Source organism: Physcomitrium patens, chromosome 23, assembly GCF_059467195.1.
Source record: "Physcomitrium patens ecotype Gransden chromosome 23, ASM5946719v1, whole genome shotgun sequence".
Lineage (NCBI taxonomy): Eukaryota > Viridiplantae > Streptophyta > Bryopsida > Funariales > Funariaceae > Physcomitrium > Physcomitrium patens.
The window spans coordinates 246,545-270,472 of NC_143432.1; the positions used below are offsets into that span (position 1 = coordinate 246,545).

At 40.3% G+C, this 23,928-nt stretch overlaps 3 protein-coding genes across 19 annotated transcripts; 2 read left to right on the plus strand and 1 right to left on the minus strand.

Moving 5' to 3' along the window:
• The first annotated feature begins 493 nt into the window (after positions 1-493).
• Positions 494-4,134, plus strand: LOC112275784 (putative xyloglucan 6-xylosyltransferase 3). 16 transcript variants are annotated; one of them, XM_090246792.1, is made up of 4 exons: positions 494-874; positions 996-1,143; positions 1,544-1,658; positions 2,047-4,134. In XM_090246792.1, exon 4 carries the CDS (start codon positions 2,277-2,279, stop codon positions 3,639-3,641), a length of 1,365 nt encoding a protein of 454 aa, XP_090102918.1. In that variant the 5' UTR covers positions 494-874; positions 996-1,143; positions 1,544-1,658; positions 2,047-2,276; the 3' UTR covers positions 3,642-4,134. The 16 variants fall into 16 exon arrangements, with proteins under 16 accessions (XP_090102918.1, XP_090102919.1, XP_090102914.1 ...); XM_090246793.1 differs by having other exon boundaries at positions 1,002-1,143; positions 1,859-4,134; XM_090246788.1 differs by having other exon boundaries at positions 494-709; positions 1,544-1,678.
• A 670-nt stretch (positions 4,135-4,804) lies between these two features.
• Positions 4,805-11,822, plus strand: LOC112275783 (DNA replication licensing factor MCM6). The gene is made up of 18 exons (XM_024506414.3): positions 4,805-5,110; positions 5,522-5,710; positions 5,895-6,023; positions 6,126-6,288; positions 6,692-6,885; positions 7,162-7,360; positions 7,800-7,886; positions 8,012-8,241; positions 8,450-8,564; positions 8,719-8,793; positions 9,011-9,151; positions 9,273-9,476; positions 9,598-9,759; positions 9,950-10,005; positions 10,409-10,575; positions 10,776-10,883; positions 11,028-11,158; positions 11,361-11,822. The coding sequence occupies exons 1-18, from the start codon at positions 5,019-5,021 to the stop codon at positions 11,550-11,552; spliced, it is 2,634 nt and encodes an 877-aa protein (XP_024362182.1). The 5' UTR covers positions 4,805-5,018; the 3' UTR covers positions 11,553-11,822.
• A 10,456-nt stretch (positions 11,823-22,278) lies between these two features.
• On the minus strand, positions 22,279-23,928 carry LOC112275606 (transmembrane ascorbate ferrireductase 2). Of its 2 annotated transcripts, none has more exons than XM_024506106.3 (2): positions 23,543-23,928; positions 22,279-23,173 (listed from the first exon to the last, which is right to left on the minus strand). In XM_024506106.3, exon 2 carries the CDS (start codon positions 23,089-23,091, stop codon positions 22,390-22,392), a length of 702 nt encoding a protein of 233 aa, XP_024361874.1. In that variant the 5' UTR covers positions 23,092-23,173; positions 23,543-23,928; the 3' UTR covers positions 22,279-22,389. The 2 variants fall into 2 exon arrangements, with proteins under 2 accessions (XP_024361874.1, XP_024361875.1); XM_024506107.3 differs by having other exon boundaries at positions 22,279-23,176; positions 23,543-23,878.

A 23,928-nucleotide genomic window follows, 5' to 3' on the forward strand; every position in this document is an offset into this window, starting at 1 on the left:
CAACAATGATGGGACTTGGTGGGTCCCGCAAATGTTATGACCAAGAACAAAACAGGGTGAGCTAGGCAAACAGAGTGCTAGGGGAAGGGATCGAGATGGAAGGAACAGAGCAGTCTTGAATTACGGGATGCGGGGTACTGAGTAGTGGGAATTATTGTTGCAATAACCGATCAAGATTAGCTCCGCACGAAGAAGTCCATCCCAACTGCACTACCAGCACAGGCGCGATGACGGGTCATGAACGGGCAACCCAACCAAATAATATTATAGGATAATTTGTTGCCACTAACTTGCCACCTGCTTGGAGAAAGATTCTGGTGCGTCTTTGCCAACGAACAGCTGTGGGTCTATTACCACGCTAGCTTCGCTGCCACGGCGGCCACGACTCAGTCGAGGTGAGTCCGACTGATTGTTGCTTTGATCAGTGAGTCATTGCCAGGCGTGCGCTGTTTAAGTAGTAACTTGGAACGCTGTCATCAGAAGTCAAAACCGAGTGGGTGCTCCCAAGAAACCAAAACAGGCAGGCGGTCTCTCTGTTTCCCTCTCCCCATCTCTCCTTCGCCGTTCAGACTTCTCACGACCTTCCCCATCCCTTCTCACTCCTCTCTTACCCCACCTCATCTATACTTCCTTGCTCTTGATTTCTCGCTCAGCTGCGTTCCAATCTCTACCCAACAATTCCACGTCACAGCCGTCCTCCATACCCCAGGTTACACTCACACCTTAAACCTCTTCTCGTCCTTCCATTGATTGCCAATCTCTCATATCCACGTTTATCTTGAAGACTTTCCTACTACAGCAGTTCCTCCCATTCTCTTGTTTTCCTCCCAAGAACTTCAGCTTTTCCATCTGATGATCAAATCTAAACAACCTTGTGAGTTTACTTCGTCAACTTTTGAGGAGCCCCATCAATCTTGTTTCGTTGTTCTTGACTTGCATAAGCAGGCCGAACAAAATTTAAGGAAAATTCATTCCTTTCTGACACTGTGTTGCAGGAACAGACAAACTGATATATTCTTCTTACCGACTGAAGCAATCGTTTGTGCTGTCAAACTGACTCGTGGTCGTCTTCACATTCAATTATGCTTCTTGAGTTGTGATTGGAGCAATTTTGAGTCTGACAAACGGAATTTTCGGTATTTGGTAATTGTGCTAAAAAACTTCATCTTTAGTTCTTGTTCTTTGGTAAAGCTAGTCAAGTATGGAACTTCTCATTCACAGCAATTAGTTAAAATAATTCTGCACAAATTATTTCTGCGCATCCTGCAATTTGAAGGAAATCAACACAGAGCGATGTAGTCAGACAGTCTTTCTCCTAATTTTATGAGTTTCTCTCAGTCTCTAGTCCGTATTTCTCCATCTCCTCGGAAACCTTTCATGCAGGTTGCAAATTTTAAATGCTTGTGTCTATTCGAATTTCTGTCTCCTTATCATTCCGCGTCCAGGGGGCTTTGATAGTTGTCTTTTGAGCTCAAGTCCACTCATTTTTAGCACGTGCGTTTTCTCCCTTTCGTTTTCCTAAATCAAGCATGTTGGATTGCAGTGATAGTGTGGCAATCCTCTTAAGCTGACCAGGGCGTTTCTCTTCCTTTCCCCTATCTACCATTCCGTTAGATCTTTCGGCGAACTACAAAACGAACCAAAGGGACGTAATCCAGGCGGGTTGCAACCTTCAATTGTAATTATTCTCTTGATCGATAGCTTTATAAACCCCGCCCCTTGATTCTCTGAATTGTTAAAAAAACATAACGAAGGGTTTAAATATCCGACGTTATTGTGTAGGTGTTCTTGTGAAGCAGCTGATCATTTAATGCGAGAGGGATCACAAGTTTGACTGAACCTTGGTTGTCTGCTGCAGCTCCTCATCTCTTCAAAACAGGGCAAATAATTCTTGGTAGCTCGTCTTTGAATTACTGGGTCAAACATGATGCTTACAGGAAGGATATCTCCCGTAAACATGGTCGCTGTTGGTGTCTCACACGGGAATTAGATAAATGTGATCAATGGATACTGGAGCAGCAATTGACAATATTCATATGCTTGCAGAATCTGTTTCGGGGATGAAGAACTGCAATTCCAACCATCCTTGAAGGCTAGAAAAATATTCAAACTCCGGCAGTAATGCAGCTGCCGTGAGGCCGATACACCAGTGTGTGCAAGGTACTTCTTTTTGAGAAGCAGAGAACTGTTGAGCTTAGCTGGAGGCAAGGTGAGGAAGGAGTGGAATAGCGCTCATTCAGGAGTATTCGTCAGTATAGAAGCAAAGAGCACCGAGAATGAATCTGAAGAAGAGTTCCGCCTGGCAAAAATTGATGAATTACCCGGGATCGTCAGCATCAACAAAATGGTCGCTACCTAGAGGTCGAAGTCTGCAGAGGATGGCGCATAATTTACGGGTGACCATCTTGTGTGGGTTTGTCACGGTATTAGTATTGCGGGGGACGATCGGCACGTCGTTTGGATCACAGCGCAAGGGCACTGTAGAGCACAGTGCTCAACCTAAGATCTTCAGTGATGAGAAAAGCTCGCGGGAGCCCCGACGCGTCCTCAGCGCGACTACCGAGCCCGAGACGGATATAGAGCCAGTCCTGGACTCAAGTTTGCCGTATAAGTTGGGGCCGCACATCAGCAACTGGGACGAGCAACGCGCGATGTGGTTGCAGAAGCACCCGAGAATGGCAAAGACAAGTCGCGGCAGGGACCGAATCCTGTTGGTTACGGGGTCTCAACCTAAGCCTTGCGACAATCCTGCCGGAGACCATCTGCTTCTCAAGAGCCTGAAGAATAAGATGGATTATTGCAGATTACATGACATTGAAATCTTCTACAACATGGCGCACTTGGACCAAGAGATGGCAGGGTTTTGGGCCAAGCTGCCGCTGCTGCGCAAACTCATGTTACAGCATCCAGAGGTAGAGTGGATTTGGTGGATGGACTCGGACGCTATGTTCACGGACATGCTCTTTGAGCTCCCCATCGACAAATACAAAGATCACAACATGGTACTGCATGGCTTCGATGAGATGGTCTACAAGATGAAGAGCTGGGTGGGACTCAACACTGGAAGCTTTCTTTTGCGTAACTGTCAGTGGTCCCTGGATCTGCTGGACGCCTGGGCGCCCATGGGTCCCAAGGGTGTCGTGCGTGTAGAAGCTGGCAAGCAGCTCACGGCCACGCTTACAGGGCGCCCGGAGTTCGAGGCTGATGATCAGAGCGCACTTATCTTCCTGCTGGTTACACAGGCCAGACTGTGGGCATCCAAAGTGTTTTTAGAGAATCAGTATTACCTACATGGCTACTGGGTAATACTGGTGGAGCGCTACGAGGAGATGATGCAGAAGAACAAACCTGGCACTGGCGATGATCGATGGCCGTTTGTCACGCATTTCGTAGGATGCAAGCCGTGCGGTAGTTACGGCGACTACTCTGTGGAGCGATGCCTGAAACAAATGGAACGCGCTTTCAATTTCGGTGACAACCAGATTCTGGAGCACTACGGTTTTCAGCACCGCACCTTAGAGACATACAAAGTGCGACGCATCCGCAATGACACCTCCAACCCTCTTGGTCTCCGTCAGCTCCCTGCCATCATCACCAAATCCGACAGAATCGCCACTCACTTGACAGCAAGTGACACTTAGACGAACAGTTCACAAGAAGATGATGTTGCGCCAGTCCAACATGACACCTGGTCTCGGCATTTCGAATCAGATCATAATTGAGGCTTTTCTTTCACATTTCCTCCATCGTTCTAGACGTTCAGCTGTTGTCACCCTACTCGGCTCCTGCCACAATAATCAGTAGTCGGTTAGAGCGAGTACGTCATGCTTGTGGATTCTGGACTGGTACGTAGACCAAGTGATGACGTTCTAGGAAGCGCAGACATTTTCGTCACGAAACAAAAGTCACAATGACGGCTACTTTACCATCTAGTAGGTTAGTTAAATCTTCGAAAAATTCACTTATTTGTGATTTTTAGGTCTATTCGACAAACTCACATGAAACACGCATCAAAAAATGATTCATAGAAATCTGGGTAGTACTTTCAACACAGAAGTATGAAACCTACTTACTCAGACATGCCCTTCTGTTGCGCAAACTTAAACCCAGGTTTTAATGAAATTTCGTCAATAACCCTGGGCCAAACTCCCACAGCATGTTGAAGATATTACGAACATATCGAAATAAGCGACAGTTCGTTTTCAAAATACTATTTTGACCAACTCAGCAGTTGAATGTATTCCTCAGACTTACAGGTCAAACGAAGTCAGCCTATTTGTTCACTTTCCATCTGTTATATGAGCATTAAGAAACAATTGCAAAGTGTATTCCAAATCTGTCAGAATTAGCGTCGTACAATCACGCGCTGCCAAACCAAATACAAGAGTTACATCAAGAACTCTTGTTTGAAATGCGGGCTTACAATCAAGTTAGAAGCTTGAACTTGAAATAATCTGAATATGTTGTGGTTCCATCTTCTCTGCCTCCAATATCTATTAGAAAAATTAAGCATAAGAATTCCATATAATATAATTTATTAAGTAACATAATGTTTTGAAACCATGTTTTGAACCCAACCAGAGCCACCCCACCCGAGGAAGAGGAAGAGGAGCAGGAGTCTCCTCTAAGCTCTGTTTAGTGCTGCCAGAACTGGTTAACACAGATATTCGGCTGAATGAACATCCATCGCCATCGACTGAGGCGAGATGGATGAATAAATAGAAGCTTTATCGAAATTTCACGCGATATTCATCCTCATCAGAGAGAAATGGCGGGAGAAATGGCGCCAATTAGGGTACTCAGATCTTCGTCTTCGCCTTTGGACCATGCGACGTTGCGAGGGGCTCAGACAGAATTCACGATCGCACATGCTCGAGATGGCCTCGATGAGCTTCACATGAGGAACTGAAGTCGAGTGAGGATAGTTCACTTGTGGCTACAACTTCAGGTTTTAGTTCTTTTTTGGGTTTTGGTCCTCGTTACGTGGAGTCTGAAGAATCTAAACAGAGATTGTCACAATGGGGAGTGTTGCGGAGGACATTTTGTTCAATTCAAGTGATGAGACCGCCGGGATGCTTGTGAAGCGCCTTTTCCTTGATTTTCTAATCGGGTAAGCCTCCTTGCCTTTGATTCTTGGTCATTTTCCGTCACAGCATTCGTATTTATATAGAGAGGCAGCACTATGCCCGCGGACCCTTCCTCCGGTTTGGAATAGGCTCCTGTCCTTGTGAGAGTAAATACCCGACGAGGGTTTCATACTGTTGCTCTAGCATTTATAATTGGTTTGTTGGTGCTACAATGGTGATTGGGATCACCAGAGTACAAGAATGGTATTTGGGAATGATTGCGGAAAACTAGAAACTGGAAAAATGCCATGGAATCACAATGTGAGTGCATTTGATTCCCGAATGTTCGTGCTCGTATCTTTTTTATCAGCGGTGGCTATGTCGTGATACAGCAGCGGTCTTAGGAGTTGACCTTTCTGTGACGGAATCGTGATTAACCTCACGAGTTGTGGCAGGTTCACAGCTGAAACTGTGGCGCAACCGCAAGCAAGTGACGATATGCATACAGATGCTCGGCCTCATATATATGTCGAGGAGTATGAGAAGATGCGAAACTGCAGTTCTACAACCATGCCCGTGGATTTCAACCACATCATGCAGCACAACAATACGCTACAAATGGCTGTCTCTGAACAGTATTTGAGGTACATTGTTCAGGTTCTTTCATTAGTCAATTCGACCATCATTTCCTTATATTGGAACCACTTCTTATTTTCTCATCCACTAATATTTCGCCTCTCCATTATAAAGCAATTTGTTTTATTGCCTGTACGTACGTATTGAAGCATGGAATTTTTACTCTTTGATGCAACGTCGTCGCTGGGACAGGTTTGAATCAATTCTGAAGGATGCTATGCAGCAATTTGCAGCTCAACACACTAGACGTATTCAAAGCCAGAATGAAAAGAATTGCAAGGATATATGGCTAGCGTTCCACAACCTCCCTCGCATACATAAGTGAGTTAATTCGATTGCTGCGTATGTGCAATCATAATAAGTTAACTATTCTCATCTGGATCGTCTCTAAGTTACCAATCTGACGGGAATGCGTACTGGCAGATTGAGGGAGCTAGATACTTTTCAAATTGGAAAGCTTATATCAGTCAGTGGAGTTGTTACAAGAACTAGTGAAGTGCGACCAGAGTTGCTGGCCGGCAGTTTTAAGTGCTTGGACTGTGGAACTGTTATCAAGAATGTTTTGCAGCAGTTCAAGTATACTCAGGTACGCATGGTGTTGGTTTCTGGAATATCTTAATGTGATGTTTCATTAATGTCGCCACCTGCAGTGTTTTTGCTCTTTCACTTGAGTGGTTAGCCTCTGAAGGATGCGTTTTAGGAGCTTCTTTACTTCGTGAAAATGGGCGTATTTATATTAAATTATTCTTCAGAAACAAAGTGAAAAAAGTAATTTGTATGAAGTAAAAATCTGAGAGGTGCCGAATTGGACTGTGAACATCCCATCTCGCTATTTTGGTGTTTGAGAGCTGAAGTAACTGTTTGATTGCAATTTGTATCTCGATTTCCCTGTATCTTGCTTTTCCATGAAGGAGTTTGCTGTGTTCAGGTGAAATGTTTAATCTGTAGCGCCTGCTGGTCGTCTGACACGAATTATTGGGGTGTATCAGCCTGTGGTTTGTACCAATGCAACCTGCTCAAATTCTGAGAGGTGGGCGCTCGTAAGGCAAGAGTGCACGTTCACAGATTGGCAACGAGTGAGGATGCAAGAAAATTCTAATGAAATACCTGCTGGATCTTTACCACGAACTCTGGATATTATATTACGTCACGAGATTGTTGAAAGCGCTCGGGCCGGTGACAAGTGAGTGTCTTGACATTTTCCCCGTAATTATCAGCCTATGAACTAAGATATACTAAGTCCTCTGATCGTGTTATCTCATTATTTGTGAGCTTAGGTACTGGATTAGCCAGTGCCTAAGAAGCGAATAAGAGTGCTTTTGTAATCTAGATGCTTCTCATATCACATGTCATTCTGTTGGGACAGACTTGCTTGGATTTGTGAATTCTTTACTTTCTTGCTACTCTTCATGATGATTAGATTATAGTCGATTAAGAATGCTGCTCTGCTACTCTGCAGGTGTATATTCACTGGTACAGTAGTGGTGATCCCGGACATAGCTGCTATTTCTGCCCCAGGCGATAAGGCGGAATCTAGACGGAAGGCTGGCGAAAGAGGTAACCGCGGTGGCGGTGGAGGTGAAGGTCTACGTGGCATCAAAGCCCTTGGCGTCCGGGATCTTTCATACCGTCTTGCTTTTGTAGCTAACTCCGTCCAGGTAACATTCGTAGTAGTTATTTTCAGCTGAGTTTTCGTGGTTCGTATCTAGACACTTAACGATGCTCATGATTTCATCGCAGGTTGCCCATCACACATGTTTTGTTAGGGTGGTTTGCACTTAGTTATGATCACAACTGCATGTGTTTCCTGTATATTTTGTACATCTGTATTCCTTAACTGGAAAGGCTAGACCATCACATCGACTAGACTATTCTTTATTACCTCCCAGAATATATATATGGTCCACAGATTACTCGTACTTCATCGATTCTTCTTTTATGGCCCACAAGCCTAGGGATGGTCTCCTTGAAGGCGTTTGCGATTATTTCAAAGCCCACAGCATGTATCTGTGTAATGTAGTGTTAAAACCACTATTGAAATGAGAATATATCTTCAAATCTGATGATTAAGGTTTCTGTTTTTTTACTCATTTGCAGGCTGCAGATAGAAAGCAAGATGGAATTGATATTCGCTCAGGTGGTAAGGATGGTGATACAAATGATGAAGATACTCTTGAACTCAAAGTAAGAGTGATACCTTGCCCTTCAATATGCGGCTGTTTCCAGATATCTTTCTTGATTCATAGGCTCTCGTAACGATAAGGAAATATGTCTGTAAACTTATGACAGACACATGAAATGCAATGCAGGATGAAGAGAAGGAAGAAGTGCTAAGAATGTCACAACAGCCACAGATATACGACCGCTTAATCAACAGTGTGGCTCCCACTGTTTTCGGGCACCAGGACATAAAGCGTGCAATATTGCTTATGTTGTTCGGAGGTGTACATAAACGAACGCACGAGGGAATAAATCTGCGGGGAGACATAAATGTCTGCATTGTTGGAGATCCTAGTTGTGCCAAATCTCAGTTTCTCAAGTACGAATTAATCACCCGTTCATCCAGAATTCTCAAACTTCTAAAGTCGTCGTTTGATGCCATCAAATTCTACTGAACATTATTCTCATATATGATGGATGTCGGGCGTCGCTATAAATAATATACTGTATTTTAAGCCTGGAAGTAACCCAAATTGCAAATTTTGTTGATAGTATTGTATATCTCTCTGATGTACTCGTGGTTACAGGTACGTGGCTGGCTTTCTCCCGAGAGCTGTTTATACATCTGGAAAATCTAGCTCAGCTGCCGGCCTCACTGCCAGTGTTGTCAAAGAACCTGAGACAGGCGAATTCTGTATTGAGGTACTGTGGTGCATCGTAGTTGCAACTCCACAAAGAACTCGTCACTCACGTGTTGCACTAATTCGGTTGAGAGAGTTTGGGGTGTAAAGTTTTTTTGCACGTTTTTCTTTCATCAAGTTTCGGCGCTTATTAATCTGGTGTTGTGAACATCCAGGCAGGAGCATTGATGTTGGCAGACAACGGGATATGCTGTATAGATGAATTTGATAAGATGGACATCAAAGATCAAGTATGCTTCTTTCTGTTAGTCTATATTCTGGAGATTGCACTATTGGATCTGAATTTTTGCAATTATCTAATGATTTGTGTAGTGGCGTCACTGTAGCTTTAATTTCGGTTTATGCAATGTTTCTGTGAGTTTTCGTCAGCTTAAAGGCAGGCGATGAAGTCTTTCAATACAAGTCTTTTAAGGCTCTGAGTTTGTCTCTTTGATAATACGTCTTTAGGTGGCAATTCACGAGGCTATGGAACAGCAGACGATAAGTATAACCAAAGCTGGCATACAAGCTACATTAAATGCTCGCACATCCATTCTCGCAGCTGCTAATCCTTCAGGGGGTCGTTATGATAAGTCTAAACCCTTGAAGGTCAGTTTTTACTGGCTTTGTTGTGAAATGGTTCTTAGTTATTTGTTTATTTGTTTACACTTTTAGTTTCATTGCGAACATCCATCTACCAGACGCCGAAATAGCTCTCGTTTTGTGACAGTATAACGTTGCACTACCACCGGCTATTCTTTCGAGATTCGACTTGGTACATGTAATGATTGATGAACCAGATGATATCATGGACTACAACGTAGCTCGCCACATTGTCAGAGTTCACCAACACCAGGAAGAGGCTCTCTCTCCGGAGTTTGCCACTGTTCAGTTGCAGCGCTACATTGCATATGCACGAAGTTTAAAACCCCAGGTATTCTCATCTATCTTCAAACCGGTAGTTTTACTATATCAAGTTGCAAACTTGAAGGCTCGAACCAGAGACACACCATATTTGCTGGCTAATCTGACAAAACGCTGTCAATATGGGGCAGTTATCAGCTGAGGCTAGGAAGGTGCTGGTGGAGGCATATGTTGCACTCAGGCGTGGTGATGCCCTTCCAGGCAGCCAAGTCGCATACCGAATTACTGTCCGCCAGCTGGAAGGGCTTGTTAGGCTATCAGAGGCAATTGCTCGTTGTCACCTTTCATCTGAGGTAAGTCCCAATCAATGGCCTTTCTTGTATATTGCCATTTATAGTATATTGGTTGAAGCTGGGGTTCATCTTGTTACTTAGTTTGTGAAGCTTGTTTCTTAAACTAAGCACATTAATGTTTAAATCATGGTGAAGCAGACCTCCGCCAACTTTCGGTACTACTAATTGCGGGTCTCGTAAAATTGTACAGGTTCGACCAGCCCATGTAAGAGAGGCAAGACGGCTTCTCAGTACGTCGATCATCAGGTGTGTCTTACAGTTTTGCTTAGCAGGTTGTGTTACTATTTACAAATTATTTTGACACTTCGCGCTCAGTTTGCATAAAATCACTTAATGAGTGGATTTGTTCCTGCTGACCGATCTTTAAACTGCAACTTCAGCCATAATAAAGCATGAATGGTTTGATTTCTGCTGGCTAGTTTGAAGTGGAGGTTTAGGGTTACAGTTCATTGGGTCGAACACCCCAGCTAGGTCGCTTGCACATCTGTCTGGTTGCTACATTAAATTCACTGGAACCCCCCAATAAAATATTCTCGTATTACGAGAGCATGTCAAAAGTGAATACTATGTAATGTGATACTTCCAATTCCCTTTCAAGAGCATGCTGCTCACATATATGATACTTCACATTATCTTCTGAGTCATGCAGTGTGGAGACGCATGCAATTGATTTAGATGATGTACCCGACGAAGATCTTGGCAATAGGCCAACGGAAAATGGGCACGATGTTGCTGTACCCATGAGCGAGGATAGGGATCCAGATAACAACGGCGTTGATGAAGACGAACAGCCTCATTCAACAAATGGCGGTGAAGGTGTCCTTTTTAGTCCTTTACACCAAATGCATCATGCACTGTTATTTGGAAGACTACCCATAGTACTGATGCGCGGCAGTTCTACCCACTCTTAGATCTCTGCGAAGTCGAGAACCATTCATTTTTATATGTATCGTTGGATGTGATATGATTATTGTGAAATCTAGATTGAGTGAACATAGACATTATTGAATTTTCAGGGGATCGAGATTCGAAGAAAAAAATGACGGTCACATTTGAACACTTCCAGAGAGTGACCCGTGCAATTGTCATGCATTTGCGGCAGCTTGAGGACTCGGTTCAAGATGGTAAGTTGGTAATATCCCAATTAGGTTAGGTGAGACTAATCGGATGATCTTAAGAATTTGCGACAATCCCATTTCTCTTCATAATCACATTTGCGATTCTTTTCCCACGTCTTACAGATCCTGCATCATCTGATTGTATTTCAGATTCCAAAGCAGCAGGGTTGAAACAAAGGGAATTGCAAAATTGGTATGTGCAAGAGACGCACGAGAAACAGCCATTCGAATCGATAGCAGAGATGGCGCAGGAGATGAAACGGGTGAAGGCTATCATTCAGGTGCCTGAACATATCCTTGCACTCATGCTACCGATTTAGATTACTTTCAAAATCCTGTCCACTTCTTCGACTAGGAACTTCACAGCAAGAATGTAATGCAGATCTTTTCGCACAATTTAAATACTTGTAAAGTTTGAGCTTTGTCAAAATACACGTTTGACAATGAATCCATTTGTGTTTACTCATGGTCGTACACGTACAGCATTTGATAAATCGAGAGGGTGTTCTCATCGTGCTGGATGATGGAGTTGAAGCAGCAGCTGCAGCTAGTGCTGCTCAGGAAGCGACAATTGCAGATGGTGATGATGCTTCAACACCAGTTCAAGCACCCAGACCAGTTAGAGCTGAAGACGAGCGGATTCTAGCGGTGAACCCTAATTATGTTCTTGATTGAAGGATGAATAGAGATGGAATGATTTTAGCTAGACTTTTGTGAACTGACTCGAAGCGTGGGCCGTTACCCTCAAGCTCATTAAGCTTGTTAACATTTACCGTTCGTTCTTGATCATTTCCAGGTGTGTAGGATGTGCCCCGACTCTCTGTTTGACTTTTCTCGTGAAATTTTATGCTGGAAGTCCAAAACAATTTCTTTTACTAGCCCAAAGCTAATGTAATAGTTCTTATTTCATGCTCTAAAACAAACATAAATTCTTTTTTTGTCTCATGATTCAAAAGTTTCACCTGAAAAATTCGTCTTATTTGCTAGTCCGTAGGTACTATCAAGGAACAAATGGTCTTAAGTTAAAGACTGAGATGTCTGATTTTTTCACCTTCTCACTTGTAAATGAATCCATCTCCGTATCCTTTGGGTTGCACCATGCAAAGAATATTAAAGCAGTCCTTTGACCTCATTTATTTAGAATTCGAGTATATTTTCTGAAGATCGCAATGGTAATTGGTCAACTACGAAAATTTCACTTGGAATTTTTGTCATTTGTATAATCATGTGAAGGGGACCAGTGCAACGAACCAAAGATTTGTTATGTCTTGTTTTTTATCTTTTGTAAGGGCCAACACTCTTGTTCGTTGTTTCAATTGGTTTTTCGGTGGGACAATGAGGACTGGGATCACTGTTAATACAGATTTCGGTAATGAATGTGGAAAAATAGAAACTGAAAAAATACCGTGGAATTACAGTGTGCATTTTACTCCTCCTGATTGTTCGTATTTTTAACTTCTGTATTGTCGGTGTCTATGTTGTTATATGGTAGCTGTCTTTGTAGTTGATCTTTCTGTGATGATACATAAAATTTCTCATATTGCTCATTTTATTTAGCACCAAAGTGTTAATATATGTGTAAAATTTTGATTATCTGAAGACTAAAAGGATGTACAATCTATGAAGAAATTGGTGACAAAGTTCTGTATACAAAATAATGATGTTTTGAAGAAGAATCCTTACACACATGTACCAAAAAAATATAAAAGGTATTGATAAATTTAATTGAAAATCTAACAAATTCAAAACAATCTCCATATTTCTGATCTCTTTGTTTTCATTTTTCATTTTTGTAACTTTCTATAGAGCAATTTATTTGTTGTGGATGACAAAGATAATAGATAGTCCGAAAAAATTAGAGTGACTTATTCGAAGAGAATTGATCTTATAGTAATGCATGCTAAGCTTAAAAAGAACATATGAAAAGCATAAATGAAGCTAATACAATAAAAAAAACATTTTGTAACTTTGTATTATTTAAATTGTCTTGTATTAATTATTACTATTCAAAGATGGAAGTTTTTTTTGTAACTTGTTGAATTGTTAAACCTAGACAACATTATACATAAATTTTTGAGAGTTTTGTATACTAAGTCTAGGTGATCTTGATTGTGATTTATTCTAATTGAAATTAGAATCCTATGGACACCTATTCATAACTTTGGACTGATGATTTACACATTTTTTACTCTCTTGTAAGTCTCATAGTTTTAAGGGAGATTCCATAATTAGTTCTTCTATTCTTTGCAAGTCTAGAGACAAATTTGTAGGACACAGAAATTCTTCATGAACACATTTGTAGTTTTACACCTTCTAGTATTTTTTACAATATTTACCATTTATTCTTTGAGTGGCATTACAGAAAATGATATTTTTGGATAAAGTGTTGTAATTATAAAATTCAACATTCAACATGAATATAAATATAAATAAATATTTTAAGACACAATTCAACAAATAAAGTGTTGTTTCTTTTCTGTTTTAAAAGCTTTTGAAAGAGCACTGTTTATAATTGAAATAAATCAAAAGTCAATATGTGATTGAAAATTCTTTATATTGCAATCTTTGTTATTTCTTAGTTATTTGATAGATTTAAATGCAAACAATCCTTTGATATGTGAATCAATAAATTGCTTTTAATAATAACTCTTGCAATAATGCTGGTATATATATGTATACCAAACACATTATGCAATAAATGCTTTGTTAATGTTTTTAAAACTAAATAAATACAATTTGCACATATGAATCTGTTTTTGAATAAGAGAAGAAATTCAAAGTTTCTTTCCGACTTTTCTTTTAATCAAATTCTTATTTTTCAAAAAGCTAATATCAAATAAAATAAATAAAATACTTTATTTCTAAAAAAAGAAGATAAAGTCATACAAAACTCAAGCATGTAAATTAAGCACTATTTTTTTGAAAATATATATATATATATATATATATATATATACATATATTACTTTTGTTAAGATTAAGAGATTTTACAAATTTTAAAATGTTCAAACAATAAAACCTTGTAAAGAAAATATTAATTATAAATTTAATTTTTGTATTTTCTTTATGGACTAACCAAGTTCTAAGAAAGATAAGAAATTTATGATTTTTATCATCCAAGCACTAATAGAAATATACCAATAATGACTTTTATATTTAATTGCACTATTTTTATTAGAACATGTCAAAATAGCAAGATGCTAAAATAAAATTTTTTAGAGACAATCACAAGGACTAGTTAGAGGCATGTTAAATAGAAATGGAAATAATGCTTTTTAAAGGATATAATTATGATATACTAGTTAGTTGGATATAGTTCCATTTAATAGAAAAATAAACTCACTTAATTCATATTTTTTTATAAGTTATCTCAATCTAAAATTAGAATAAAAATAAATTTAAAATATAACTTTAGATGGTGCTTATATGTCAAGAACATCAATCATAACAAAACTCTAAAGAAGGAATACACTTTAGTTACAATCAAAAAGAAAAAATAGAAAAATTATTAGTAAATGTAAGAAGTTAGAAATGACTATTGCTAAATATGAAGAAATTAGAGATTTTTGAACTAAGACAAGAACATAAAAAAGTCATCTACAAGAAAGACAAAGGTTTCATTCTTGAATCCATATATATGATTTAACTAAGATGGCAATATTCTATAGATGTTAGGGACATAGTCCTTAGAACCTTCTAGAGATAAGTTTCTAAAACCTTCTAGAGGCAAGTTTTTAGAATCTTTTAGAAGCAAGTCTCTGGAATCTTCTAGAAGCTTCTTAGTTGGTAGAAGATATTAGGGACATAGTCTTTAGAACCTTCTAGAGATAAGTTTCTAGAACCTTCTAAAAGCAAGTCTCTGGAACCTTCTAGAAGCTTCCTAGTTGATAGAAGTTGCTTGAGAAGCTTCCTAAATAGGAGTATATATTGGAATTGAGGGTGAAGAGTTCTTCAGTCTCAACAACACATCTCTTGGAGCTCTAGCTCACCTCTCTGGTATTGTTCTTGTATTCATCTGATTAATCTAGTTGTTGCCAGTTCTTCTTGAACTTCTTGTTAGATCTCGAGTCTATATTTCTGTGTTCGTGATAGTTTGTCGAGACTTCACTCACCTCAGATATCAGAGTTAGTTTCTTCCTCGTTAAAGTGCAAATTACCCCTCTGTTTGGAAGTGTACTAGCATTTTAGAGGTTGCGAATTATCCTCCTCTAAATTGATACTTCTTTTGTTACAATATTGGAGTCTTATTCTTCTTAGAGAAAGTGGATTATCCCTTTTCTTGAAGCTCTTAAGGCATTTCAGAGGTTGCGGAGTACCCTCCTCTAAACCAATATTGTCTTCTTGTAGAGTCATTTATGTCTTTCTCTTAGAATGGCCAGAGGCCAAGACATTAGTATGACGGAAAGTTCGGAGTCCAAGTTAGATGCTATCATGAATGCCCTCGCTACGTTATCGCAAAGAACTGCAAAGATTGAAGGAGTCGTGGCAAGGCTTCATAATGATGGAGCATCTGGGATGGCATAATCTAGGTTGCACCAACCTCAAACTTTTGCACTTGGAGAAGTAACTTTGCCTCAGGTTTGACAAGCACCGCTAGTTCTACAACATAAGGAGTCCCGAGTTAGCCTTTCAGACAAGTTCGATGGTACGCATTCCAAGTTTCGAGGATTTGTCAATCAAATTAGGTTGATAACAGTTTTACAGCCCGAACGCTATCCAATGGAGGAGTCACGTGTTGGGCTTGTTGGAACCTTACTTACAAGGCAAGCTCTATCATGGTTTGCTCTTTTGTTTGAGAAACGATCGTCCATACTAAATAAATTTGAAACATTTTTGGAAGCATTTATAGAAACATTTGGTGAACATGACAAGGTTCGATGGGCTACAACAAAGATCCGGTCACTACGACATGGAATGCGCTCTACATTAGTCTATGCATCGGACTTCAGGCAATTAGCATGCGACATCAATTGGGATGAAGAAACATTGATGAATCAATTCTATTGGAGTTTAAGGGATGATGTGAAGGATTTGTTGTTAACTCTTTTTGATCCACAAATGCTCAATGAAGCTATTAGCCAAGTTGTGAAGTGCTATAATCGCCTATTCCAATGCTGCCAAGACCAAAGTTTAAGACAACATAGGATTTGACACGCCCCAACTACGTCGACAAGCAGCGTGAATTCACATTCAGAGGTAGAAGATATGCAAATTGATGCGATACGTGTCAAATCTCTTACCCTAGAAGAAAAAAAGCGGCGTATGGAGGAAGGTCTATGCTTGTATTGTGGTGAAGAAGGCCACAAAGTTGGAAACTGCCCCAAGAAGCAAAACCGATGTATTGTCAAGACTAGAGGCGTGTTTGTTCAGAAAAACGAGGATACCCAGCCACAATAAGAACCGTGCGGCTGGACAATGAAATATCGTAACAACAACCAGATTCCTTTCTTTGTCCTCAACCTGCCCTTTGTTTTATAATCTCTTTGCTTATTGGCCCTCAGAAACTGAGAACTTTAGCATTATTAGATTCAGGAGCATCTCCTTGTTTCTTAGATGAAGAATTTGCGAAGTGTCATAAGATCCCTTTAGTATAAAAATCCAAACATGTTCACGTTGAGGCCATAAATGGGCGACCTTTATTGTTTGGTAGTGTCACCCATGAATCAAAACCTATAGAAGTGGCGTTTAAGGGCCATAGTAGTCATATTATTTTCAATATTATTAGAATCCCATGAAATCCTATTATTCTTCGTCTTTCCTGGTTGGAAAAGTATAACCCATTCATAGATTGGAGGTTGCGAAAGTTGACCTTTCCCACAAAACCACCCAAGAGCAAGCCTAGTAGAAAACCCCAAATAGAGAAATTCTTATTCATTGGAGCAAGAGCGTTTATAAGATCGTCCAAGGAAGGCACACTGTTTGTCATTTATGTGGCTCCAACTATCAGGGAGAAGATCTCGACAACAAGTATACCTGAGCAATATAAGGATTTTAAAGACGTGTTTCAAAAGAAGAATGTCGACATGCTACCGGAACACCGACCATATGATTGCACCATAGACTTGCAGGAAGGTGTACAACTACCTTTTGGTCCAATCTACAATCTATCGCAGACGGAGATGGCGGAGTTGTGGAAGTACATCGACAAGAATCTAACCAAGAACTTCATCCGTCATTCAAAATCGTCAGCTGGAGCATCCATCTTATTTGTGAAGAAGAAAGATGGCTCGTTGCGGATGTGCATGGACTATCGAAGCCTCAACAAGGTAACAAAAAAGAATTATTATCTGTTATCCTTGATTTCTGGTCTCTTAGAACAACTTAGACGTACAAGGATCTTTACAAAAATTGATCTAAAGGGAGCTTACAACCTCGTACGAATCAAAGAAGGAAATGAGTGGAAGACAGCGTTCCGTACAAGATATGGCCTTTTTGAGTATAATGTCATGCCCTTTGGTCTTATCAATGCTCCAGTGGTCTTTCAACATATGATGAATGACATTTTCTGAAAGCACCTTAACAATTTTGTTGTCATCTATTTAGATGATATATTGATATTTTCCAAAAACGAAGAAGAGCATGAAAAGCACGTTCATTTGGTCTTGGAGAAACTATGTGAGCGAGGACTTTATGCCAAGTTGGAGAAGTATTTATTTCATCAAATAGAGATGGAGTTTTTGGGATTCATTGCGACTACGGAAGGCTTGAAGATCGACCCCAAGAAGATGGAAGTAATCGTGTCTTGGGAAGTTTCGAAGACGGTTAGAGACGTATAATGCTTTCTTGGTTTTGCCAACTTCTATCGGATCTTCATCAAGAATTACTCTCAAGTTGCTGCTCCTCTCACTTGGTTGACATGCAAGGATAAGCTGGAATGGGGACCTCTAGCGGAGAAGGCGTTTCAAGACCTAAAGACTGCATTTACTACAGCTCCAATCTTAATACATCTAGACTTTACAAAGGTCTTTTATTTAGAAACTAATGCTTCAGATTTTGCTTTGGAAGTTGTACTTTCACAAATGGAAGAAGAAAAGAAGCTCCATCCGGTTGCATTTTATTCTCGAAACTTTTCTGCTACTGAAATCAATTATGAGATCCACGATAAGGAAATTCGTGCTATAATAGATTCTTTCCAAGAATGGCATCACTTTCTTGAAGGAGCTGCACACATAGTGACTGTATACACAGATCACAAGAATTTGGAGTATTTCATGTCGACTCGAGTTCTAAATCAACGTCCAGCTCGGTGGAGTATATTGCTATCTAGGTTCAATTTTGTTATCACTTATCGACCTAGAAAGCAGCAAAGACTATCTAATGCCTTATCGAGGAGATCGTATCTTATACCAAAGGCTAGAGAAGCAGCGTTTCATGAACAATGTACGACATTGTTGAAGCGAGAGCAATTTCAACTTTGCGCTACTATTGTGCCAATAGATGCTGACTTCCTGAATCAGGTACGTGTCGTAACCATTGAAGATTCAGTAGCCATTGATATTAAGGAGCGTGCCAATGACGACAAGTTCAAAGTGGAGGGAGATCATTTATACTTTGAAGAGTGGTTATATATCCCAAAAGGACCAACATGACTTTGAGTTCTTCAATCTCGCCACGATTTTCCAGCTGCGGGATATTTTGGATTCAAAAAGACCTTAGAACTTATTTCTCGAGATTTTTGGTGGCCTCAAATGTGGAAGGATGTGAAAGATTTTATCCTCTTTTGCAACAACTGTTCAAGATCCAAGAATCCTCGATATTACCCTTATGGACTCTTACAGCCATTGCCGATTCCACATCGACCATGGTCTTCAATTTCCATGGACTTCATCACGGACCTGCCATCATCAAACTCATTTGACAGCATCTTTGTGTAGTAGATCGGCTTACAAAGATGGCGCACTTTGTTCCTTACAAGAAGACATTGTCCAATGAAGTTACAACAAGGCTCTTTCTCGATAATATATATCGATATCATGGACTACCAGATGATATCGTATCAGATCGAGGAACCCAGTTCGTATCAAAGTTTTGGAGATCTCTCTTTCAAATATTGAAGACGGATATTAAGCTTTCTTTGACTTTTCGTCCTCAAACTGACGGCCAAATGGAACGGTTGAACCAAGTCTTGGAACAATACTTACGATGCAGCATCAACTATCAGTAAGACGATTGGACCACATATGTGTCGCTAGCTGAGTTTGCATATAACAACACCCTCCATGCGTCAACTCAATATACACCATTCTTTTCCAACTATGGATATCATCTGAAGCTTGATTTATTGAGTCCATCAACAAATAACAATTCAGCAGTTGAAAGATTTGCAAATCAACTATCAGAGCTTCAAAATACGTTGAAGCTTCAATTACAATCCGCTCAAGAATCCTACAAGGCATCTGTAGATAGATTTCAGGATCAAGCACCTACTTTCAAAATTGGAGATAAAGCATGGCTTCTTCGACGGAATATCAAGACCAAGCGACGATGTGATAAGTTGGACTATCGAAGATTGGGACCATTTATCATCTAGAAGAAAATCAATCTAGTAGCGTATCGTCTGGAATTACCGGCTTCTATGAAGGTACATCCAATCTTTCATGTTTCTCTATTGGAGCCTTATCGAGAATCATCTTTTCCTAGAAGAGTGCAATGTCCGCCACCTAGTATTGAGATCGAGAACCACGAGGAATAAGAGGTTGAAAAGGTGTTGGATTCACGGCAAAGGTGGGGCAAGTTGGAGTATCTTATTCATTGGTATAGCTACGACATTAATAAGCAAACATGGGAGCCAACTAAAAATCTCTCCAATGCGTCGCAAAAGGTACAGGAGTTTCATCAACAACATCCTCATAAACCTAAGCTGGTTCGACGATAGCTTCCTTCTGAAGCTTGCTCACCCAAGAATATAAGAAAGGGAGATAGTACCACCAAAATTCATAGTTGATGTAGTTATTTTTTCCAAGATAAAATAGAATTTTTTCAATAGCCATAGTTTTGTCTTCTGATATGGATAGCCAAGAGATAGATACTATGCCAGTCAGATCATCTCAACCGACTAGCTCACGAAGGCGACCCCGAGATGAAAAATCGCCTACACCACCACGACGACGGAGGATACCAAGTAACTGATCACTGGTGATTGTATTTGAGTCTGAGCCTGCTTACGATGGTCAGCCAGAAGGCGTGTTTGCAGGACAATTTCACAATGAGGACACAGAAGTTCATGCTTGCTCAAAAGTTGAAGAAGTGGGCCACGACCGTTGGCTTCAAGGACTGATGAACCACTTTCCTCGTGAATAACAGTTGGAGTTCATAGCAAACGTTATGCAACAGATCTTCATTTTCTTGCGTTGGTACTGATTAACAACAACATTGCTTCTCAGAGACCTCGAAGCTAAAGAAGGGGGTGATATTAGGGACATAGTCCTTAGAACCTTCTAGAGACAAGTTTCTAGAACCTTCTAGAAGCTTCCTAGTTGGTAGAAGTTGCTTGAGAAGCTTCCTAAATAGGAGTATATATTGGAATCGAGGCTGAAGAGTTCTTCACTCTCGACAACACATCTCTTGGAGTTCTACTTCACCTCTCTGGAGTTGTTCTTGTATTCATCTGATTAATCTAGTTATTGCCAATTCTTCTTGAACTTCTTGATAGATCTCGAGTCTATATTTTTGTGTCCGTGACAATAGATCATCTGACATGTATCCAACTTGTATGATATGTATGTAACTTAAATGACAAGTTCTAATATGTACGTTGTTTAGCCAACTTGTACAACAAGTTACCAACATGTGTGATATGTAATCAACTTGTAAAGCAAGTGGTCAACATGTGTGATATGTAGGCAAGTTTTCAACTTAACAAGTACTTGCAAACACTTAAGAAGTAAAATTTGTATCTATAAAGTTTTTAAAAAGCCTTATCACAAGATATTATTAATTTTACTTACTTCTAGTTACTTCTACCTAACTTCTTTTATCTTCACTTGTGTCAATATTTTTATGACATTATAACATTTAGGTTCATCTTTAATATCATAAATTAGTATTTACTTAAAATTATGCCAATCATCCTCATATTCCATTAAGATATTGTATTCTTTAATGGATTGGATATTAACTCTTTTTTATTAGCTTCTCTATTCTCCAAACATTTCTTTTTCCACCCATTCTCCTATACTAGTACCTCCTATGAAACAAGTGTAAGAATGGAATAGAGAATATTTCACATAAAATTGAGAAAGTTAATAGAAGAAAAATATCATACAAATATATTAAGAATGTAATGTGTAAGTGGCATGTAATAAAGATGGTTCATAATTTTAAGAAGACATGAAATGGAGGCATTAAGGGAGAGTAAAAAATCATGAGGTCCACCTAAAGCTGTCCTATTTAGTTGTCTTCTTCTAATTTAAGAAGAAATTAAATCTATTATGACTAAAAGAGAAGGTAATGAAGATATGCATGTATTGATTTGAGATTTATTTATTCATTTAGTCATTTATTGGTGCAACCAAAAGTTGTTTAAACTGAATGTACAATGAGCCGCATCTAAAAGAACTAATTCATTAAACACATTTCATGGTGATAAAGAGCGAGTGGCAATATTTTGGAAAAATTGATGTTAAATATGTTCAAGAAGTCACTTCAAAAAAGAGCCTCCAGATGACAAAAATAAATTTCGCACAAGAACAAAAACTTCATGAGACTTATGCAGTACATTGCAATTCGGTGGCAAGGAAAGTCACTTGCCTGACAGTTCGAGAATTGTAATTGAAGAGCAGTAGTAAGAGGTCCTGAAGTTGAATCAATAGTGGATGAGGTGGATGGCCATAAATATCGAACAATCAGATACAAGTCTAATACGATGATGGAATGGGGTCATCATCTAAGTGGCATTTGAGAGCATGTCCGTCAAATTCTAACCTCCGGGTTTAAACGATCGTGAAAATATGCCGATCTCGATTGTCAAATGAATGCGAAGCTCTCGTAACCGACTGGTTCCTAGCCAAATAGACAGTTACGTGGGAACCAGGTTCGTCAAAACCAAGCAACATGAGCATCGAGCACACCAACAGGAGATTCGTTTGACGAGAGGCACGCTCGAAGATCCTGCTCTCGTGTAGTAGGCGTTCCAGGTTTACGACCGAAAATTGACATCAGAAAACCACTTTTTGAGCCCTTCATTCACTGAGATTCGTCAATTCAGTTTCGGTTGACAAGAGACTTTCTGGTGCCAGATTCTGAGCAGCAGCCAATTGGTTCATGACTTTCAAAACACAACGCCCACGACCTGGAACGATACCATCAGAATCCCTAGACAAAGAGCTCGCATCAAAACCATCACTAAGATTCTCGAGACAATAGCATCAATCAGAAACCTCTACACGCAAAACGCGACTCATCAAATCCAATTGGTCCCGTACGCTAAATATTATTTCTGTACAGAAAATCAATAAAATGTACACTTTCCTGCAACAACACAGAGAATGAGAAAGGAAAACCTAAAAGTCACTCACTCTAGCAAGTCACGGTATCCTTTGTCCTTCCGAGATCTTGGTATCAGACTGGTCAAGACAACAAATGCACCCAGTAGGAAGATTACAATCCCGATGATGTTCACAAGCATGGCCTCACCAGACCAAATTCTCAGCGGCGGGGATTCGCTTTTCTCAAGAAACGTGACCTTTTCAAGTAGCCCGAGCTCTGCAGTTGCAAGAGCCGTAGCGTACGCCGCCAGGCCCAGAAAAACATGCCACGGGAGTAGCTCTGCGCGTTTCACCTTTGCTACACTTTGTTGCCAGAAAGCCATGAACCCTAAGATCCACTGGAATAGATACAGCGTGATGGTGATAAGACCGAGCCAGGAGTGCAGGCTGTAGAAATTTTGGATGCCGATATCAAGGTGGAACTTGTACGCGAAAGTGACCCCCAGGACGGCGAGAAAGATGGCTACACCCTGGACAATCATGTGCACTCTCTTCTGGAGCTTCTTGTCTCCACTAAGGATTTTGTACGTGACGATAGCTTCGCTTGACAAAAAGATGAACCCAGCAAACATGATCAAGGGATGGAGATTGAATACCCCGGAACCGGAGAGGCCGTACCCGCCCCGGAAGCACTTCGTCCACAGTGCCATAAGCACCATGCTGACGATTCCCAGCAAATGAACCAGTGGTGCCAGATGACGGGGGGTGACGCCGGAGTATGTCGCCATGGTTCCAAAGTTAATCTCAAAAGTTCCAAATCACCAATCACAATTAACAACACAACAGATTCAAGCTGCTGCACCTGAAAACCTGCTAAACAATACCAACAATCTGATTACAGACTAGCCATTTTTCGAGATTGCAATGAGTTACTTGGGATTAACCGAGGGGGTTCAATGTACCGGTAGAGCCGAGCATCGAACCCTAAACCCTAAACATCAGTACACAAATTAATAATAATAATAATAATAAAACAGAGCTTGAATGACAACAAGATGGTTCCGTGGCATCACTGACATTACAGATTACAAATGTTTCCAAACGATTACTTAAAATTCAGCAATGCAGAGTCCTCTACGATCCCTTCAAGGACAACTATCAGCAGATTCTACACTACTGTAGTGCGAGGTATTGATTCCCGCAACCATCATACATAGTAGCGAAGCTTCAGAAACTTACAGCGAATGAGTCAGGGTTGAAAGAAGAAGTGAACATCAAATCTCTAGGGTTACACCAAAGCTCTCGATTACTTCAGACAAAGAGCTCTACGCCATGTCCGGATGGTACTGGAATCCCAAATCCAAAGCAGGGCATGATCACCAAAACGATGAAGAATGAAGACATGGGGTGGGGGGGATGAGAGAAGGCACACACACACACACTGATGGAGGGAGGAGATGCGACACGAATTCACTTGCCCGACTTGCACTGCAGCAGCAAGAGGAGCAGAAGAAGGACGAGGAGGAGGAGGAGTTGGAGGAGATGGAGGATCGCCGTTCCTCTTCCTTCGTTCCTTCCTTCATTCCTCCCTCCCCCCGATGAGGCTCAGCCAGCTTTTGGGTTGC

Bases quoted from the DNA above. Each gene is read 5' to 3' on its own strand.
- LOC112275784 (XM_090246792.1), top strand. From the start codon at position 2,277: ATGAATCTGAAGAAGAGTTCCGCCTGGCAAAAATTGATGAATTACCCG.
- LOC112275606 (XM_024506106.3), bottom strand. From the start codon at position 23,091: ATGGCGACATACTCCGGCGTCACCCCCCGTCATCTGGCACCACTGGTT.
- LOC112275783 (XM_024506414.3), top strand. From the start codon at position 5,019: ATGGGGAGTGTTGCGGAGGACATTTTGTTCAATTCAAGTGATGAGACC. The intron at 7,887-8,011 runs GTAAGAGTGATA...AATGCAATGCAG, and splicing joins AAGATACTCTTGAACTCAAA to GATGAAGAGAAGGAAGAAGT. The intron at 11,159-11,360 runs GTGCCTGAACAT...GTACACGTACAG, and splicing joins GGGTGAAGGCTATCATTCAG to CATTTGATAAATCGAGAGGG.